Source organism: Neolamprologus brichardi, chromosome 5 (assembly GCF_056152115.1).
Source record: "Neolamprologus brichardi isolate AB-2024 chromosome 5, ASM5615211v1, whole genome shotgun sequence".
Taxonomy (NCBI): Eukaryota; Metazoa; Chordata; class Actinopteri; order Cichliformes; family Cichlidae; genus Neolamprologus; species Neolamprologus brichardi.
In genome coordinates this window covers 9,894,085-9,914,568 of record NC_142108.1, presented here as the reverse complement: position 1 = coordinate 9,914,568, position 20,484 = coordinate 9,894,085, and the positions used below count along the sequence as shown (strand labels likewise).

General features: G+C 41.4%; 1 protein-coding gene across 2 annotated transcripts in view; it reads right to left on the bottom strand.

The window, feature by feature from the left end:
• LOC102777228 (uncharacterized) overlaps positions 1 to 18,818 on the bottom strand; it is a 31,851-nt gene extending 13,033 nt beyond the window's left edge. Inside the window, exon 1 of one of the 2 annotated variants that reach the window (XM_035904942.2) lies at positions 18,613 to 18,818. In XM_035904942.2, the coding sequence (XP_035760835.1) occupies positions 18,613 to 18,625 (13 nt within the window). In that variant the 5' untranslated portion in view covers positions 18,626 to 18,818. Of the gene's footprint in view, positions 1 to 1,259; positions 1,395 to 18,612 lie in introns of those variants that run through there. The other variant, XM_035904941.2, reaches the window with a different exon arrangement.
• Between the last annotated feature and the right edge of the window lie 1,666 nt (positions 18,819 to 20,484).

Genomic DNA, 20,484 nt, shown 5'->3' with positions numbered 1-20,484 from the left:
TCTATCAAACACTCCAATCTGCTAAAAGTCCAATAGCATAAAACAAGGCCTGTATCGATGTTGAGCGGACATGTTGGTGCACTTCTGAAAAGTTAGTACTTTCAATGAACTTCTAGTGAATAATATTTGACTCGTGATATGCTGCTTGCATACACGAACACCAAGTAATTACTGCTTCTTTCGCAACCTGTCAAAACCCCCAAGAGCGCTGACATCAGAGGGAGTGGAGTTGTAAAAGTTGAATCATGCAGGCAGTCATGACCACTCCTGTCGTTACTTATTGACCCTCTCCTGCCTGCAATTGTGAAATGGTTTAAAGGGTTGCTGTCAAATCTGCACACAGGTATACACACGGACATATTTACCATCTAAACGCAGACAGGTCCCCCAGAGGAATGAAGGCCAAGAAAACAACTACTAATTAAGCAGTCCCAGCAAGTAGGTAGAAGGACACATAACATTAAAGGGGATTTAATGAAGAGCACAGGCTGTATTACTGAATACTCGGGCTTATTTTAGCATACTCACCCACCAGAGCAGGGTTTAGTTTCTCTCGCAGAATTTCACAAGTCCTAAAAAATAAAACCCTAAATTGAAGAACAAACTTGATCCAATAAGATGTGTTTTATGAATAAAGCAACTCTAAATAATTTAAACACACTGTCAGTATACCAGTGTGTTACAGGTAAAGGCACAACTGCTGCCAATCTAAAGCAGTAAAACTAACAAAGTTAAAGTATATAACCAAAACTGTAATGATCAGCATTAAGTCTCATTCTGTATCGCTAAAGCGCTGACTAAAAAAATATTTAAAAAGCGCACAGCACTCTCTAACCTTCTATTACAAAGTCTGACATATAGCTCGGGAGTATTCAACATAGGTTAGCAAGCTTAACCACTTCCTAAAATTAAACACTGGGTCAGCAGTCAAACCCATAGCTAAAGTAACCAGCACATGAGACATACCTCTGAGAAAGGCAAAGACAGTACACGCAAGGAAGTGAAGAGGCACAAATACAGAGACGAAAAGAATCAGAAGAGGAAGAGGGCAACCTAAACACAACGTTTGCCAGGCAGGAACTGCCTTTCTTAACTCTACCATCAGTGCAACAGAACGAGAGACGAGGAGGGGGAGAGGATCACGGAGAGAGGGGAAGGAGGGGTTAAAAATAATGCCGGGGGGTAAGGTTCACCCCTTCATTGCTATGCCAGTTCCAACTAGCTGCCTGAAAGCTTAAGTAAGAAGAAACACTACTCACACAGATCACGACAATCCTCTGAAAAAGTGTCCAGGGTCTGAGCAACTGAAGGAGTGCACAATGTGGTGAACTGAGGAAAGTTGAAAGCAATCGGTGCTCTTATCAACACAGACATGCCCAACTATGGGAGTGGTATCACAAAGGTATATAAGGGGCTGTAATCAGCCCCTCCTTCACACTGGTAGCGTAAGCTCTGCTCAGGTTACTCATGACTCATGACTACTTTTTAATGCTGCATGTTGCATTATATTTAGTCCTTTAATTATAATCGTAAATATACAAGTGTGTTTTCTTGCCACAGTTTAGGTGGAGACTAACTCATGCTGGGTATACCGAAGTACCATGAGTACAGTGGTAATTCGGTCTGCAAGGTTTCCCAGACAGAGAGGAGACGCAGCAGAAACTGAGCCAGAGCAATACCAGATCCACTTGGAGCACCTTAGCGCTACCGTGATAAACACGATTAACCTGGTTAAATGCCAGTTGACAGGGTTTCACGGCAGAGTCTCCTCTCTGGACACAGAAGCCCGGATACATTCCACAGAGTTTCATTATGGACACAGCAGCACACTGTTTACACTACTGCAGCCAGCTCTGCGTGCACCTTCATCTCTTACTTGGTAACAAGCACACCCATAAAAGCAAAGAGGCAGAAACAACACATCTGTCACTTTAAAGTAAATACCAAGTATGGTGTGTGATAAAACCTTCCATTGAAAGATGGCTAGAAGCAGCGGCAGGGCCAGCACACACACAGGTGTACCTAACACTCAACAGTGCGGCTCAACTTCTGATCCACAAGAAGACAAAGTCAGGAGGACTGAACTTGCTTGCTTAAATGAAGTTGACACTTCTTCCTTACAACTTTTCTCACACCAGAGCTGATTTTAACAGTGTGACATAACGCACAAAACGCAAGGAAACTGCGGCAGACATGCACTTTTAGGAAACAGTCCACTAGATCCTTTGGATTTAGTAAGTAGTAAGAGTTTGATCATGTAATGTGATGCTCATAGATAGGTCTAAAGTTTGTAGTTGTAATTAAACATCTGAAAATTTGTAAAACAAATCTACACAAAATTGTTTTCTGTATGGGCTTAAAGTGTCCAATCAGAGAGCAGCTGGTTCCATTTCCTGAAAAGGAACTACTATTTTCAAAATCCTCTGGTTGCTGAAGGCCCTACGCAACAGTGCGTTTTGTAAATCTACTTCTCCTTTTGGGACCTGCAGCAGCAATTAGGCCAGAAACATAACTGGTAAAGCAACCATCACTATCTCTCTTCTGATTGGACCGTTACAATGTATCTCAAGATCGAGGAAATCCAATCAGATCAGAGGGTCAGATTTTGTACAGGGAGCTTTGATCTGTGGCGATCTACATGGAGTTTTGTGCTTTGTATCTGTATACAAGATCACAAAAGCACATCTTTCTCCACACCACAGTCTACAAAATACCACCATAGCCTCAATTACGTCACCCAGTGTTTAGTGGCTGTCACCATCTTGGTGTTTTAAAACCCTCACGTGAGGGGTGGACCTGACTTAAGGAGCGAGGGACACTGCACTTTTATGTGGGGTCGTGACTTTTCAATCACAAGGTAGGCTCATAGCTTGCTTCATCCTCAGAGAGCCATAATTTCCAAACCGAACGCCACGCTGTATTCAATCAAATCCGAAACCGGAGATTTTAAGCATAAATTCACGTGGAAATTTTTACTGAAGTCATAAATAAAAACAGCAGTAGGGTAATTTCCCAAAAGACCTATTTTTTTTTTTTTAAGAGGTCCGGTTTCGGAAGTGAATCTCCCATCCATTTTCTCCACTGCCATTTCATCAGATCCTTATATAAAGAGTTTAAAGCCTTGAACCAAACCAAGCCAAGCAGCTACACACAAAGATTTGATCTGCATCACAAAAAAACAGAACATGGAAAAGCCAAAGATATAAGATTGTTCACTTTTAACAGTAAGTAACTACTCATGGGTTTTCAAGTGACCTGACATTTTGTGGTTTAAACGCTTCCATAGTAACAACGGTCTCCATCCATCAGTCTTTGAGGATTGTGGGAAGAATAATTTCTTTTCCATGACATCGTGAATAACACAGGATCTTATTAAAACAAGGTTGATATCATACCATCATTTTAGCGTCACAGCTCGTTGAAAGTCTACTCTCAATGCCTACAGCATTATGGCTCATAATCAAAATCCCTATGGACAATATGAATGGGATTTTTACTTTAAGATTCCCATTGTGAAGCTCCACACAACCATTTTTATCTGAGTTTTTGGCAAGCACAGGGCTCGCCCCCTGCTGAAGTTGGGTCCCATCTTTTATACACAGATCAACTTTTGTTTTTGTATTGTAATGAATAATGAATTTTTCCATGTACATTTAGCTTACAAAACATCATTTACGAACAGCACTTTACTTTAGTCCAACATTTTTTACCCTAATTTGAGCCATACTACACCACACCACATAACTATGTAAAGCATTCAGAAGAACAACCTAAAAAAATCTGATGACAATAAAGCAGAACTAACTCAAACCACAGCAGAACATAATTTAGGTTTCATCAGATACTTTTCTGAAATACTGCATAAATAAATGGCACAAATATCTGCAGGGCTCATATCTGTTACTGATGTCAGAACAAAGTTTTACTACAGCTGGTGGAGACTTCAGTGAACAGATGTTAGTCCAGATGGTTTACACAAGAGATGTTAATCAACTTAGCTCTCAAGCTGAACTAGATTTAACCCTGGTAATAAAGAATCTGCTTCTCTAAAATACAGTTACTGCTAAAACATGAACCTCCAGGCTACAGATACGCATACTCTGTTTGGCACTGCCTTACATGAGAATACTGACTTCAAATACAAGAGAGAGGCTTTACCAAAATAAGGCACGCTAATTGAAATCAACAGCTCATTTCCTACGGCAATGTCATTAGCGCGCAGTCCTAATTAACAGAATATAATTTAGCTAAGTTTTAGGGCTGTGTTTGTTTAGTGAACGCAGCATGTTAGACGTGCTGTGACCCATCCACAAACTACACAAGCACACCGAGGTGTGTCAGCTTCCTCTGCCAAGAGAACATACCGTGACACAGACTCCAGTGCAAAACACACACAAGGTCTCCAAAGGCCAAAAATGAAAAGAGGAATAACATAAAGAACACATAAAAACCTGTGCTAAATATCTACTGAAACATGGTTTCATGTCTTCTACTGAAAGGTGAAGGTGAGCTTGTTTTTGTATTTTGTTAGTGAGCACAGGTTAATTCCCCGGAGTTCTTGGGAAGAAGGTTTTATAAGGGGGACAAATCTGCTTTTCAGCACCTGGAGAAAAAACAGGCTGCACGTAGAGCTAACAGCCTGAATACATCAATTAAACTCAGTCATCCCTCTTAATTTGCAGCTAATGAACACAGAAAAACACCAGCATTCAGTCGGTTTCTGCGTGCATGACACTGAATGTGACACGGCAGAGCACAGCTGGGCTCAAACAATGAGGAATGGTGGTAGGAGTGTCGAGAGAGAGAGACAGGAGTGAAACTGGGAAGTGTGTGTGAGTGTGGCATGCAGCAGGCAATCCTCAGAGGCTAAAATGTGGGTTGACGCAGATTAAGGAGACTCCCTTCCTCCCAGATGAATGGTGTGCATTTTAATTACACGAAGACAGTTTCACATGGGGCTCATTATAGGAAAGAGAAAGATAAAAGGGGGACTAGGAAAACTCGAGTGGAAAGAAGAAGAGATGAAAAAGACAGGAAAATGAGGAATGAAGGGAGAGGTTAGGGAGGGTTTGAGAAGGAAACAATTTCAAGACTCAACTATGTTGACAGTGAATGCCAGCATGTAAATCGCTACTTTTCACAGTCAAACTCAACATAAAACACATAAAATATGAACAGAATCCAATTAGACAAACAGGAAGATGCTCCTAACTGGTTTCATCCTGAATGTCAACAAAGGCAAGTCTCCATTATCCCTGACAGGATGTCCTGTCTGTTTGACCCTGCACTCACTGCATGAGCTTCTATAAGTGCTGACCGCTGCTTGGAGTGAATCAATGCTGTTCACTATTCAACATATCTACTCCTGTTTATTTAACCCAGCTGGTAGCAGTTCATTTCAACGCAACGGCGCAGTACATTTATCAGCCTGCAGGGGATGATGTTGAGCTACGTGCAAGTGCCAAGCTCAAGCTTTTTCCCCCCTTCCCTTCTCAGAGCTGGTATACAGAAAAGTCTTTATCTGCTAGGTTCATAAATGCCAAGACATTTACTGAGATATGAGCTGACACCAAAGTGAAACTACAAGGAAAATTTAAGCGGCAAGATCCTGGCTGTGAAGCGAGTTTACCCATGTTCTCTGACCTTTCTACATCTTTCCATCCTCATTCTTTTCATTTCTTCACTGTGCATCTGTCGTTGTGCAAGGTGCACGCCGGCTGATACAAATTTCTTGCGTGCCACAGCTCGTCTTCCATGTGAGAGAAAAAGAGGGAGAGGCGGAGAAAAATGCGAGGTGCATGCCAGCTTAACGAGACAGCGCGATAGGACAGAAAAGTAGGGACTAAAGGCAAGATGGGACAAAGGAAAGAAAAGATAAAAAGTCAGACTTTTGGTTTAAGATCCGCTTTGAGGGAGGAAAAAAACAGCAAAGCTTCAAAATGCAATAAAATGCGTGGAACAATCTTAGTATTCTGCTGTTCTGAGACTTATGTGGTGACACGAAGCCTTTCGGACAGGACTAGCCTTTCAATGTGACACAACCTGACACACCATCACATGAAATGATGAATCCTTCTCTTTGCTTGTAACAGAAGAGGAAGAAGAAAAAACATGTGCCGTACAGCCCTCCGGGCTCGTGTTAGATAGCAGAAGGCCTGTGCCTGCGTTCATTTGGAGCGCTTCGACGGCTACGTGAGCACAAAATTGAATCACGCAGGAAACTAACGCACACACGGGTGCAACAGTGGACGGCGACACTGAACGCAGGTGCCTTTCAGCATGGCTGACTACACATACCGGAGAGACACACTGAGGCATCTAGGCACGCTATAAATACTTTCCTGCTGACCCTGACCTGTGGGAGAAGAGACACGAAGCAGATGATGGATGACCGCGATGGTCAAAGCAATAGTCATGCGTTACAGACCACCCAGCAGGTTCTGCACTTGTAAATTACATCTGCTCTAACATGTATGCACTTGTACTCTATAGAAAAAGAAATATGATGTAATTTCTTTGATCTGAATGTTCTCAGAGTAATGCTCAAAATAAAACTTTCTTGTTAATGACCACAGAGTGTATGACCACCAAAACCAAACCTTACAATGTCCTAGCTGCTGCAGGCAGGATACACCCTGGATAGGTCACCAATCTTGACAGACCATCATCATCATCATCAGGTGTGCTGAGTGAGAGTTGAATTTGACTGTGAAAGCAAAGGGCACCACAGCCCTGAAGAATACCTTTTATTATCTACTTTACTTTTACTGGTGGTATCAGCGGAATATAATGTAGCGCCAAATTAGACTTCAAACAAGCGACTGAGACCACAAACTTATTAAGAAAGTGTTTTAATGAGGTCATATAACAATTAACAGTACTGTAATTTTCTCATTCTCACATGCAAGTCATTTTCTTTTGGCAAACTCACCTGTCACCTCCTGCAGACCATTAGAATCAATGCAGTTTCATATTTTACTACACAGTAACTCTAAGATCAATTAAGTGCTACAGATCCTATTTTATGCAGACAGAATGCAGCTGCTTACACAGCAGCATGCACTCCAGTGTGAGAGAGTACATCGATGTATGCAAAGCGAGCAGGCACAAAACATAACACAAAGCAGGAGAAGATCAACATCAAGTATTTTAATATTAACATAGCAATAACATTAAATAATCTGATGACTAATCAAAGGAATTTATCATTAGATGTAGTTCTAGTATCTGCCTTGCACCCAGTATTTTCTTTCTACATCTAAATGACAAATGCAAAAACAAGTAAACAGACATCTTTTACAGTTTATCTTTAGATTTCTTTTTTTTAAAAATCGACCTTTTTAGTGCCAAGTCTAATCCTGCAAGGCTATCACTTTGTTTATTTTAACACTGGACAAAATGACTAAGACTCTTCCGGTTCCTTCAGCTCTATAAAGCCTTGTGGGAGGTTTTGGCCTCTTTTTAACAGTCATAAGTGCCAAAATTACCACCAGACAGGATGATCTCATGTTGCAACTTGCAATTTGCATGGTGGAAATTTCATAAAAAGCAGAACCCCAGGGCATAACTTCACTGTTTTGGTTCAATCTCTCTGCTCTCATTTCACCATTTTCTGCCCCAGCAGGCAGCTAATTTTCTGCAAAACACTATGACAAACCCGCTATACACAAACCTCCCCAGCAACTAACAGCAGAGCTTCAAAGACACTGAATGTTTGCTGAGCAAATTAAAGCATTTAACACAGGAGGAGGTAATATTTCCCAGCATTTAATGACCAAAAAAGAAAAAAAAAAGCTAATAGAAGAGTCAATATTAAACTCACTCCACCAGTTACTAATAAAAATAAATGCAAACTTTGATCCTGCTGGGTATCAAATTGATAACTATTCACCAAATAAACTTCAAAGCTCATAATGATTCTCTTTCTGTGTTACATGCATACTCCTTTGTCTGAGAAAGAGGCGATTAGTCTACTGTGACTTGAGGTGAGAGGAAAGGTTAGGTCAGCTATTTGATTTAAAAAAAAACAAACAAACAAAAAAAAAAACAACCTTCTTCTAACACTGATCACACTTTTGTTCTGAGAAGGGTTCAACCACATCATGCTAACTACTGAACTACTATGACACCTCATCTCTGTCAAGTTCCACAGAGGAAGTACCACTTCAAAGTGTCAAACCAGCGTCCCGCCACTGCAAGTTCATCCAATCAAACCCAACCGACAGAACAACTGTGCTATATCTTAACTTTTATAACATGTTTATAGCATTTATATCCAGGTCGCTCCTTGGTAAGATCTCTGGGAGCTTTTCATCCAAGAAAGCAAGTCCATTAGTGATATTATTTCAGCTTTGCTTTTACACAATTACACATTTGTCCTCTTGCCTCACAATAGTCACAGTGAAAGCAGCAAAAAGTGGACATTAGATTTTGGATCTTAACTATTAGTTATTATTTATTATTTATTTTCTTTTCACTCTGCACGGCGGGAACGTGACAGAGATCGCTGAGATGCTTTTAAAAAAAGTCACAATTTACATTTCAGTACTATCGTTATTATTAATATCACACTGAGACATGTGTTGTTATTAATAGTTCTGCTTCTTCTTGTCTCTGCCGCTTATTTACATGTTGGCTGTTGCTTGGTTTACTTGGCTTCTGCCGTTTTTGTTGCTCTCCTGTTATCAACTAAATGGAATTATTACATTTAAAGGGAAGAGGAAAGTGAGGAAAGTAATGAAAGCAACAATTTTATGTTCAAATAATATACATGGGACTAACGAGGAGAGTATCTGCAAGTGAAACAAAACCAGGGAAAAGATACAACATGTCCTCTTACCATACTATACGACCTTTATTTATAGAGAACTTTAACATAAAACCAGGGTTCACAAAGTGCTGTACATATACAAATAGCATAAACTAAAAATAAAACCATAATAAAAAACCCCTCTTGCTTTTTCTCACCTCCATCCTATTCTCGCTCAAAACCCCCGTTAACTCAAAGGTTTTTAAAGAAAGGCTGAGGCAGTTTGGGGTTTAACCGATGCCCAGTCTGGTTGTTTTGAGAGACCGTGTGCATGTGAATGAAGTGAAAGCCGCTTGAAATTACTTCAGCAGTACCATGCGGGAGGGCAGGGTGGGGTCATCTACTAAAAGATTTTCAGTGTTATACTGAATTGCATAAGATGACTCTCCACGGAAAGTAAGAGCAAAAATACACTACAGAGCCACAAGCAAAAGAAGCGCTTCCTGAATATCTGCATAAAGCCATGCTGAGGTTTTATAATTATAACAGGAAGTCTGCACTGGACTACAAAGAAGTCTCTGCTGTGATGACGTTTCCCCATTAAACCAAACCTTTTTCAGCCCTACCACCAAACAGAGAATGCTAGTGTTTGCTGTCAGCCGCTGAATCTACTGATTTAGGGAGTAATTGAGGGCACACTACAGGTTACCGATCTAGAGAGAAGCAGAAGTGCCACACTGTAGATTTTGTGCATTATCCCTGACCCAATTCTATATACAGTGGGGCAAAAAAGTATTTAGTCAGCCACCGATTGTGCAAGTTCCCCCACTTAAAATGATGACAGAGGTCAGTAATTTGCACCAGAGGTACACTTCAACTGTGAGAGACAGAATGTGAAAAAAAAAATCCATGAATTCACATGGTAGGATTTGTAAAGAATTTATTCGTAAATCAGGGTGGAAAATAAGTATTTGGTCAATAACAAAAATACAATTCAATACTTTGTAACATAACCTTTGTTGGCAATAACAGAGGTCAAACGTTTACTATAGGTCTTTACCAGGTTTGCACACACAGTAGCTGGTATTTTGGCCCATTCCTCCATGCAGATCTTCTCAAGAGCAGTGATGTTTTGGGGCTGTCGCCGAGCAACACGGACTTTCAACTCCCGCCACAGATTTTCTATGGGGTTGAGGTCTGGAGACTGGCTAGGCCACTCCAGGACTTTCAAATGCTTCTTACGGAGCCACTCCTTTGTTGCCCGGGCGGTGTGTTTTGGATCATTGTCATGTTGGAAGACCCAGCCTCGTTTCATCTTCAAAGTTCTCACTGATGGAAGGAGGTTTTGGCTCAAAATCTCACGATACTTGGCCCCATTCATTCTGTCCTTAACACGGATCAGTCGTCCTGTCCCCTTGGCAGAAAAACAGCCCCATAGCATGATGTTTCCACCCCCATGCTTCACAGTAGGTATGGTGTTCTTGGGATGCAACTCAGTATTCTTCATCCTCCAAACACGACGAGTTGAGTTTATACCAAAAAGTTCTACTTTGGTTTCATCTGACCACATGACATTCTCCCAATCCTCTGCTGTATCATCCATGTGCTCTCTGGCAAACTTCAGACGGGCCTGGACATGCACTGGCTTCAGCAGCGGAACACGTCTGGCACTGCGGGATTTGATTCCCTGCCGTTGTAGTGTGTTACTGATGGTGACCTTTGTTACTTTGGTCCCAGCTCTCTGCAGGTCATTCACCAGGTCCCCCCCGTGTGGTTCTGGGATCTTTGCTCACCGTCCTCATGATCATTTTGACCCCACGGGATGAGATCTTGCGTGGAGCCCCAGATCGAGGGAGATTATCAGTGGTCTTGTATGTCTTCCATTTTCTGATGATTGCTCCCACAGTTGATTTTTTCACACCAAGCTGCTTGCCTATTGTAGATTCACTCTTCCCAGTCTGGTGCAGGTCTACAATTCTTTTCCTGGTGTCCTTCGAAAGCTCTTTGGTCTTGGCCATGGCGGAGTTTGGAGTCTGACTGGTTGAGGCTGTGGACAGGTGTCTTTTATACAGATGATGAGGTCAAACAGGTGCCATTCATACAGGTAACGAGTGGGGGACAGAAAAGCTTCTTACAGAAGACGTTACAGGTCTGTGAGAGCCAGGGATTTTCCTTGTTTGAGGTGACCAAATACTTATTTTCCACCCTGATTTACGAATAAATTCTTTACAAATCCTACCATGTGAATTCATGGATTTTTTTTTCACATTCTGTCTCTCACAGTTGAAGTGTACCTCTGGTGCAAATTACTGACCTCTGTCATCATTTTAAGTGGGGGAACTTGCACAATCGGTGGCTGACTAAATACTTTTTTGCCCCACTGTATACCATATATGCATGTGTGCGTGCAAAACTGCACTTTACTGTTAAGATTTAACTGTTCCTTCTTTAGATAAATGTGAAAATACAAACTGCAGCATAGACCAGTGAGTTATATGGCTTCAGTTTCTGATACAACAGTAACTATAAAACACAAATACCAGCGATTTTCTTTGTTATAGTTCAAATGAAGCGAATAAAACTGCAGATAATCGTTACAGGGTCGAATTAATACAAATCTGGCTTAAGAACTGACGTACTTTAAGCTTCATGCATCATGCATAATATCATATCATAGAAATTGAGAAATCTCAAGAGAAAGCGTGTAAGTAGATAAGAGGAGATTTCTTAATAAAATACAATCTCAAGCTGAAAATGATTCTCAGTTTTTATGTTACTTTGCAAAGCTTGCTATGCAAAATAAAACAAAAAGATGGGCAATTTCCCCCTTTTATTAATCAGCTCTTTCGGGTTCTGTCTTTTCCTGGGCTGAAGTAGGTCACCAGAAAAAAAGCAGCTCTTTGTCCCCTCCGGCAAGACAAGGACAGAAGGAAAGGGGATGAAGAGGAGGGTTAGCGAGGTCTGCAAAGTGGGCCAGATCATTTCACTGGAAAACAATCAACTCCATCCAAGTGCCAGAAGCCACTTATAATTGTGTATTCTAATACTACACTCGTATAAACCTGAGGAGCACTAATCCTCACATGAGTGTTGCCATTAACATTAATGGGAGCTGATCGGAGTGTCCGCAGTGACCCCTTTAACCAAGCCAGATGTTGATTGTAAACAGAGCTAACGCTCAGTCCAGCTAAGACGCTCGCGCACACACTTTTGCACACACTCATTTTTCCTCCACTCTCCCAACTTCCCAATTTCATCAAAAGCTTTCATTGTGGTAGCTCTATACCCCAAAGTAGGGCATCACCGGCAGTGCGTTAGTGACTATTTAAACCTGTGCCAAGGGCAGAGGAAACTTGCTAGGCACAAACACATTTCCTAATAACGCAGTGATGTCTTATCTCAGCCTGCAGCCACATCAACGTGCCACCTCTATGAAAAATGACATTTACGAAGCAATTAAGGGAGAGGCTTAAAAGCATCTGAAAGGCCATGTGATATTCACGGGAGCTGGAGAGGCTTTAAATGGAAGCACTGGGCCACTTTTTTAACGCCAGTATAGTTACAAAAACATGGTGCTTCTTCTTACCGGAACCACACAAAATTTCACAATTACCATCGTCTATGCAAAACCGTTACACCAGCTGTTCTCCAGCTCGCATCAAAGGAGCCGCAGCATTGCATCAACTGAGCTGTCAGTCACTGATGGACTGGCAGGGATGAGAGTCTTGCAGCAAAGTCAGCAGGGAGCACAACTCATCAGAGCTTAGCGGGGATGAGGAAGGCTGACAATGGCTTCTAGTGTATACACAAATAATGGAAAGATCAGAAAAAAGCAACAAAGACAAGAACTCGAGCGAGGAAGTCATTCGGAGAGTCAATATGGAACAAGATGTGGAAGCTTCATCATTTAGAATGACCAAAACTACAACCCACCAGGATGTCAGTTAGCAGTATAGAAACCTCATGGCTACAAGCTGAATGTGAAGCTGCCCAATAAAAAAAAAGTGCAGAAAAATCAGCTGACAAAAAAATAGTGCACATTGTGGTAACAACAGTCTGGCTTGTGGTTAGACTATAGCTCCGGAAATACTAAAGATGGAGAGATTTCGCTTGTATCTTGTGACTCTAAATATGTTTTTTTGTTTTTAACTTGAGGGCTTTTTCTTTAGTAGCTGCTTGAGTATCGACCTGGCAGGCTGCTGTTACCGTGTGCTGACACCATAAGAGATAACGCGACGGCTGCTGCTGCTTAGTCAGCTTCCTATTCAGAGATGTGTGTCCACACCAACGCTCTGTGATCAGTAGCGTGAATAAGTTCTGTTTTCAGTGCATATAAGTAAGTGTGTGTTTGTGTGTGTGTAAGTGCACCATATGTTTCAAAGCCCTGCAGAATCGTTATTTTTAAAAGTCAAACAGATGGACAAACCGAGGAGGAGGTGAGCTATTCTCTCTAGCCTTTAGCTGCCACACTGAATGTCTGACTTGCATGCATGTGTCACTAGAGACTTATCATCGAGCGTGGGCAAGAGTCACTGCAGACAAGTGGTTGCAGGGGTTTTTCTGTGGTCTACTGAAAAGAAAAACAGAGGATTTTGAATAATGTGAACTTTCAAGCTTAGTCACATTTTTACACTTCACAGTACTCAGGTGATTTAGAGCTGCACCTCAGCACAGCAATGAGCAGCCATAATCAAAAACAGTAACAGAAGCAGACAAAGCTACACTGCAACTTTTCTCTTAAACTCAAAAAGTACTGAACTCACTATTTCAAATAACACAACTTAGTGTCATCTTCTGCAGAAATCTCAATTCCTGGTAAATAACTTTTAAATTATTTTTTAAGCTGCAATGCAAAATTGATGAGCAAAAAAAAGAAGAGCAACAAAACCTTTGCCCAATAGGAAATAAATATATTGTGTCCTTGTAAAGATAATGAAGGTTTTCTTCAACAGTAAAGATAATCTGTCTTCTTTTTCTTAAAGGGATGTCAAGCATAAGGTTAAGGGGGCAGAATGAGCCCACCAAAGAGAATGCGCAAAGAAAATATGAAATAAATTTGAGGCTTTTAGCTGTATTTCCACAAGTTTTACAGCTTTTCCTACTGATAAAGATCTCCTCCGTGACCATTCACTACACCAAAGTCATCAAGTAATCAATAAACCATTAAATGAAAGAAAGGTCCCATTTTGCCACTATCCACTATAAAAATTTATTATTTCTTTATCATGTAGAAACAGTGAGATGTATAATTGAAACTGAACTTTTTTTATATATATATATATATATATATATATATATATTAAAATATCTCAGGGAATTAATGTGTGATTAAACTCCTCTCCAAGTGCGCTGTACATCGGCTACAACAAAAAATCAGTGTGACTTCACTGCTTTAAGCCTAATAACTGAATACTTAGATACATAAAATAATTGAATATGTTTCCATGTTTTGTTTTGTTTTTTTACAAGTAATTGTAAATCTACATATTGTGTATCTGAATATGGTACACTTGGGAAGTGTAATTTGGCGGTCACAACGTAGACTTCCTGCCTTGCTTTCGACAGCATCAGGGTCAGTGAAATATTTCCTCTCTTGGTGGCTGTCCTTTCTAAAAGCATGGCTAGTCCAAAGATCACAAAATTTGCTTCCCGACACCTCAGAAAGATCCCCCGTTGACATATGTAGCTGTAACTGTCACACTATTCGGTCAAAGAATCTTAATAATACATCAAAGGAAAGTCAGGTCATTACTTTAGATGACCTCAGGTATGTACTTCCATCTATTTGCAAATTCATCTCGTTCACTTCTCCTTACACCATCTATTGACGTATAATTGCAAAATAATTTCTTAGGTCAGACTGCACAAGATTATGCAAAAATCTACCGGGGCAGGTTTCGTGATATTTTCTTCAACTGCTTTGTTGATGGCAGACAACATTAACGGCCTTCTAGCTAAATCTGGAATTAGAAATAGAACAATTGCTGGAAACGAGTGAGTGCAAAAAAGAGAAGGGGAAAGTTTCTAGCTCGTTTTGCGTCGCTGACAGAATGAAAAAGTACCGCTCAGCCATACATGACATCTGTGTCGCAGTGTAACACAGAACATGCTGGGAAAAAAATGACAGATGTTCACGTGAGCGGCGTCTGATGTTTCCTTTGGTCTACAAACAATGAGCCAACCTAAATTTAGACGCTGCTGGGTATCTAGGCTACATCACATCTCATTTGGACTTTGTAAAAGAACTGCTTTGCCCACGCCCACTAGGTGAGTGACATTTCCAACACTGCAGCTGCTGCGCCGCCAGTGCTCTGAGGAATCGTTCCACTTGAAGTGATGCCGAGAAAGTGACAGCGAAACGTATTAATCTGAGTGAGAGACAAACGCAGCGGTTACTGTATTTGCAGACATAAAAAGGAAATACTGAAAGGTGCTGCGCATTAGTCAGTAAAAGGGAAGTTAACTTTTTAGGCTGTTTGACATTCATGTCGTGTTGTTGCAGGCCCAGGGCAGTGAAGCACGGAGCAACGCTCTGCAGCACTGATAGCTGAGGAGAGGAGGTCAATGAAAGTTTGCCTCAGAACATGCCACAGCACCTAGACCATAAGGACTGCACAAACAAAAGGAGATGCAAATAACACAATTACACGTCTTGCATAAGAAAAACAAAGGAGGGGGAGGAACAAAAAAAAGCTGATAATTGCAAGTGATCAAGCTTTGCGATCTGCTTTGAGCCAAATAACCTCCTCTCTTGCAAACTCAGCCAGCTTAAAACTGTCAATAGATTGGAGCCTGCAGTTTCCCATGTGGCTCACCACAGGAATGGTGGGGAGTAGGAAGAGAGAGGGTGGGGCAGTGCAGCGTTTTTAAAGAGGATAAATTTTGGCTGAGGCCCAAACCCTGCATGTGGGCCTGATTCACCCTGACATCCAGCCTGAGATCAGCGGTGCTCTGCTCTCGCGGACGCTGCGGAAGGAACACAGTGATATAACAAAAGCCCTGGGTGTGAACATGTGTGGATCACAGGAAAAAATGGCTTAGGAGTAAAGACAAGCCAGTTAATTGACAGAAAAAAAAACTGAATGAAAAGTGAGAAAAACAGGGCAGAGAGAGATGAGAGCAGGTTGGTGAAAGGTTTCTTGGTGCTCCTGCTGGCTCAGCTCTTGAAGACGAACTCTCCTCGGGCTAAAAATACACCTAGACTTCGTTGTCCTCTTTGAGTTGTTTACTAGACAGATTGGCTCACTCAAACTCCACCGGTGGTGCTTCTTTATATCCCCTACTGCTTCTAAAGCCATTTTAAACCTTCAGCGCATCCAATTTTCATAAGCAGGTGGAGGTAAAGTTTCCTGCTGTAGCTCCATATCACCAGTGTGATAACAGAGATCTATCAATCGCACGGGGAGGATCTGGTGTCAACGTTTTGCTACGTATGTGTCCAACAGTTTTTACATATCTGTGCTAAAATGATGACAGAATTTACAGCCCTGTGACATGGTAATTACCCTTGGCTGGATTTTTTTACATAGCTACTTTAAGGAAAGCCCTTCGCCCGTGTAAGCTGAGAATGTATCCATAAACGCTGACTGGATATAGAGTGACTTCTTGGTACACTCCCACTACCAATGCATGAAGCATAGATCTGCGTTTTGGCCCAAAAGGGTTACATCCAGGTGAAAACAGAAAAAAAAGAAACACCATTGTTTCATTCCTTTTTTAAGCATGCAGAACATGAAAGCAGAAGCCTGCAACATTCTTCCCAGCAAGTCCACCTGCAGCTCTCAGAGGGTGCTAATCCCCTTTGGATGGCTTTTGCAAGGCATTCATCATCTTTGACTTCACAAAAACACACTGGTTGTGTTTTTTATAGCAACCAATGAACCTGACTCCTATGCATTTCGTGGATGTCCTGCTAAACTTAACCATGCAGTCACCGGGGAAAAACTAACAAGAAACTGCTGATCCCGATAGCCATGTGCCAGCCTCGTTACTTCTATTTAGTTTTTAATTACACTGGATGCTTTTATCTCCGTGGAGATAAATCACAATTCCCAAAAAAGTAAATAAAAACAGAATACAATGACTTGCAAATCTTATAAACCCCTAATTTAATCACTGTAGAACACAGAAAACATATCAAATGTTTAAATTGAGAAAATCTTACTAAATAAATAAATAAATAAAGGTCATTCTGAAATTGATGGCCGCAACACATTTCAAAAAATCTGGGACAGGATCATGTTTACCACCGTTTAGCATCCCATCTTCTTTTAACAATGATCTATAAACATCTGGGAACAGAGGAGAGCAGCTGCTGAATGTTTGTGAGAGGATTGTTGTCCCATTCTTGTCTGATATAAGCTGCTCAACAGTCCTGTATCCAAATGTTTTCAGCTGGTGAAAGTTCGGGACTGCAGGCTATACTGTTCACCATTGTCTCGCTAAAATACGTAAAGCCTTCCCTAAAAAAGACATCACCTGGATGGGAGCATGTGTTGCTTTAAAATCTGTATATCCCTTTCAGCATGGATGGTGCTTTTCCAGATGTGCAAAGTGTCAATTCCACGCGCACTGATGCAGGCTTTTGAACTGAGCGTTGGTAAGAAGCTGGATGGTCTCCCTTATATTTTCCTAAAACAATTTCAAACTTCAAATTGTGTGACCACAGAACAGCTTTCTACTTTGCCTCAGTCCATTTTAAACTGCAGCGTTTTTGGATCATGTTCACGTTTGGCTCCTTCTTTGCACGATAGATCTTTCACCTGCATTTGCAGATAGCATGACAAACCGTGTTCACAGACAATGATTTCTGGAAGAATTCCCAATTTTTGGCCTTGTCCCCTTGCACACAGAGATTTCTACAGATTCCCTCCAGATTTGTAAACCCCGGCCCATCAGAGAAACTCTACCTCTCTAAAATGTTTTTCTATAAGCAATCATCTCACTGACCTGCTGCCACTTAAAATGTTCCTAAACTGTTCCTATATGTACCTCTTACTTTCTCAGCCTTGCTGCTTCTTCCACAGTTTTTTAAATGCACGGTTGTAAGCTTGTCAACCTAAGACAAGTTGAGGATTGACAGGCTCATAGTGAGTGAGAATGTTAAACTACTAAAGCAAGAGAACTGTCAGAACCTAGCCCCCCCGGCTATGTATTATTTTCTGATGTCACTATAAAGTCTACTATAAGTCAGGTTAACCAACACGGGTCTTTTGGATTCGTCTGCGCGTGCTTGACAACAATCAGCTGAATCCAACTGATCAAACAAACTGTGTTACTCTGTCAATGATCGCGTGTCAGGTCTGCACTAATGGGACTGTTTCTCTCCCACCTGCTGCGGCACTTATATAATCCTGACACCCAGCAGGAGGGGCTGCATAGGTCAGTGTACCAGTGAGAAAAAAAAGCCAAATGAGCCGCGGTTTGATTCACGCATTCATCCCAGGTGTGCGCATGAAAAAGTTCCGGCAGTCCTGCACGACTCCGTCACCCATTTTTGAGGAGGACAGTGCAAACGTACCGTCCAGCGGACTATCTTCACGTTACCAGCTAATAAGACGACTGTTACATTCATTATCGTAGTAACGAGATGCCTCCCCGTGCCAGCAGCACGCGAGGCCCTTTTGTGCATTTAACCCCACACTTGCTCGCAGCTGAACCTGGATAACTCAGCCCACCTGGCAACGGGGAACACTTGCGACTTAAACAAGCCAACTACATCTACTGACCACCTGCGGAAAAGCCCCCCTCCTCTTCGTCGTCGGGCTGGGCAGCCCTCCAGCGCTAGCATTGTGTGTTTACGCTAAAAGCACACACTCTCACGCGCTCTGCTTTAATGTTGCCTCCGCGACGAACGAACTTACCTAAATCATCCATGTTGGCCGGAAATGGTTCCAGTGCCGAGAACCGGATCGGTCCTCCTCTCCGACGATCGCAGCTGGACTGGAAGCCTCTAAATCGCCAAATCCCCGCTCTTACTGGACGCAGTGAAGTTTTCAAGTCCCCTCCTGCTGCTGCTGCTCCTGCTCGAGTCGACGCGTCTTAAACACACTCACAGACACACACATACCCAGCTGCCCCCAGCAGTCCACATCCAGCCAGCCCACCCCCAGCCCACAAGCTACAACACGCAGGGACCAGCGACATCTAGCGGCGGAGAGTGGTGTTGAAGGGACGCTACAGTACATTCAGTTGAGCGCAGTCTGGAGTCAGTTAGACTGAGTAGATTATTTTACTTAAAAAAAAAAAAAAAAATATATGGGACCCTAATAAGTCATATTGTTCCAGAGTTTCAATACTTTATGTAGTATAAAGGTATTAGATTTTATACATTCTTAGAAGATTTAAATGTAGCTTTTTACATTTCCTTTGTTATTATTGTATTTTTTATGTCAGCTAAATTTAGTTTTTTTTTTGTGTTAGTTAATTCAGTCTTTAATGTCGTACATTCTTGCTGATAGCAGTGTTTACAGTTAGCAGAGCAAGCTCACAATAAAACAGGGAAAAATGATAAAATTAAAATTACTATCCGGGCAAGCTAGAGATCCTCCTCAGCCTCACAATGCAAGGAGAGAGAAAAAAGGAAGCTAACCGAGGTCTCCGGGGAAAATAAAACAGGGAGAGAGTCAGACATGTCAAAATAAATAAAATAATTAATTAAATGGCTGAATGACTTAAATGAGGTGAGGCAATAAACGTGTTTTTTAAGACCACATGTAGAACATAATAAGGTGGGCTCAGGTTTTGAGGACTCTGGGTGTGTAGCAGGTACTCTTTCTTGTGGAGAGGTTTTGTCAGAGTTGTTCATCTCCGAAGGAAGGAAGTAGGCGATATTAGGAGATGTGAAGGTGAGGAAGGAAAACGACAACCATAAGCCAGTGTTCCTCCTTTAAGAGTTTGAAATGACGAGGACTGTAGATTTTATTATTGATGATTTTATTATGTCTGCTTGCATGTTATATGCACTACTGTAAGTAGCTAGTCAAAATGCCCGTGTCTTCTGGGATTACATACGGACAGTGAAATGCGTTTTGTTAGGTCAAACAAGCATTTGTCATTAAAAAACTGACTCTATTTATTTATTTTTATAACTAAAAAACTGTAAAAATTATAAAAGAAGAAATGTAGCTGTAATGTCGTGTAAAGAGTAATGTGCTAAAAGGCAACATCATTTTTAAATGGCCACATGGTGGCAGTAGCTTCACATTATCAGACCTTCATTAACTGGTCACTGGCCTAAGCCCCACCACACACCCCCATGCCTCATTGATACGTGCAAAAAATGACTCAAAGCAGCTTCTCAGCAGAGAAAGAGACTAATTGTGAGAAAAGAGGGGGAAATATGGAGTATTTTAAATGGTAATTTATGCCTGGTAAATAAAGAGAAGCTTGCATGTAGAAGGAGACAACTGACAGAAGGTTTTTTAGTAGTTATTAGGGATACTATGTTGCTATTTACTTGCACTGCACTTAAAGCCAGTTTAAGAAAACATGAGTTCCTGATTTCAGGATAAAGTGCTAGAGGGCTTAAGAAAACATTTCTTATAAATAACGAACTGATACCTCGTCACATGTGACGTTTGTGTTCTGTGACTTTGAAGAAAAGTCCATCTTAAAAGAAAAACACATGAGAGAAGACTTTTTCTTGTGCGTTAACAAAGATTTTACCCTTACACTAGAAAATGGGGAGATAACTCAGACCACAGTCATTATCTGCACAGCTTAAGTCAGCTTTC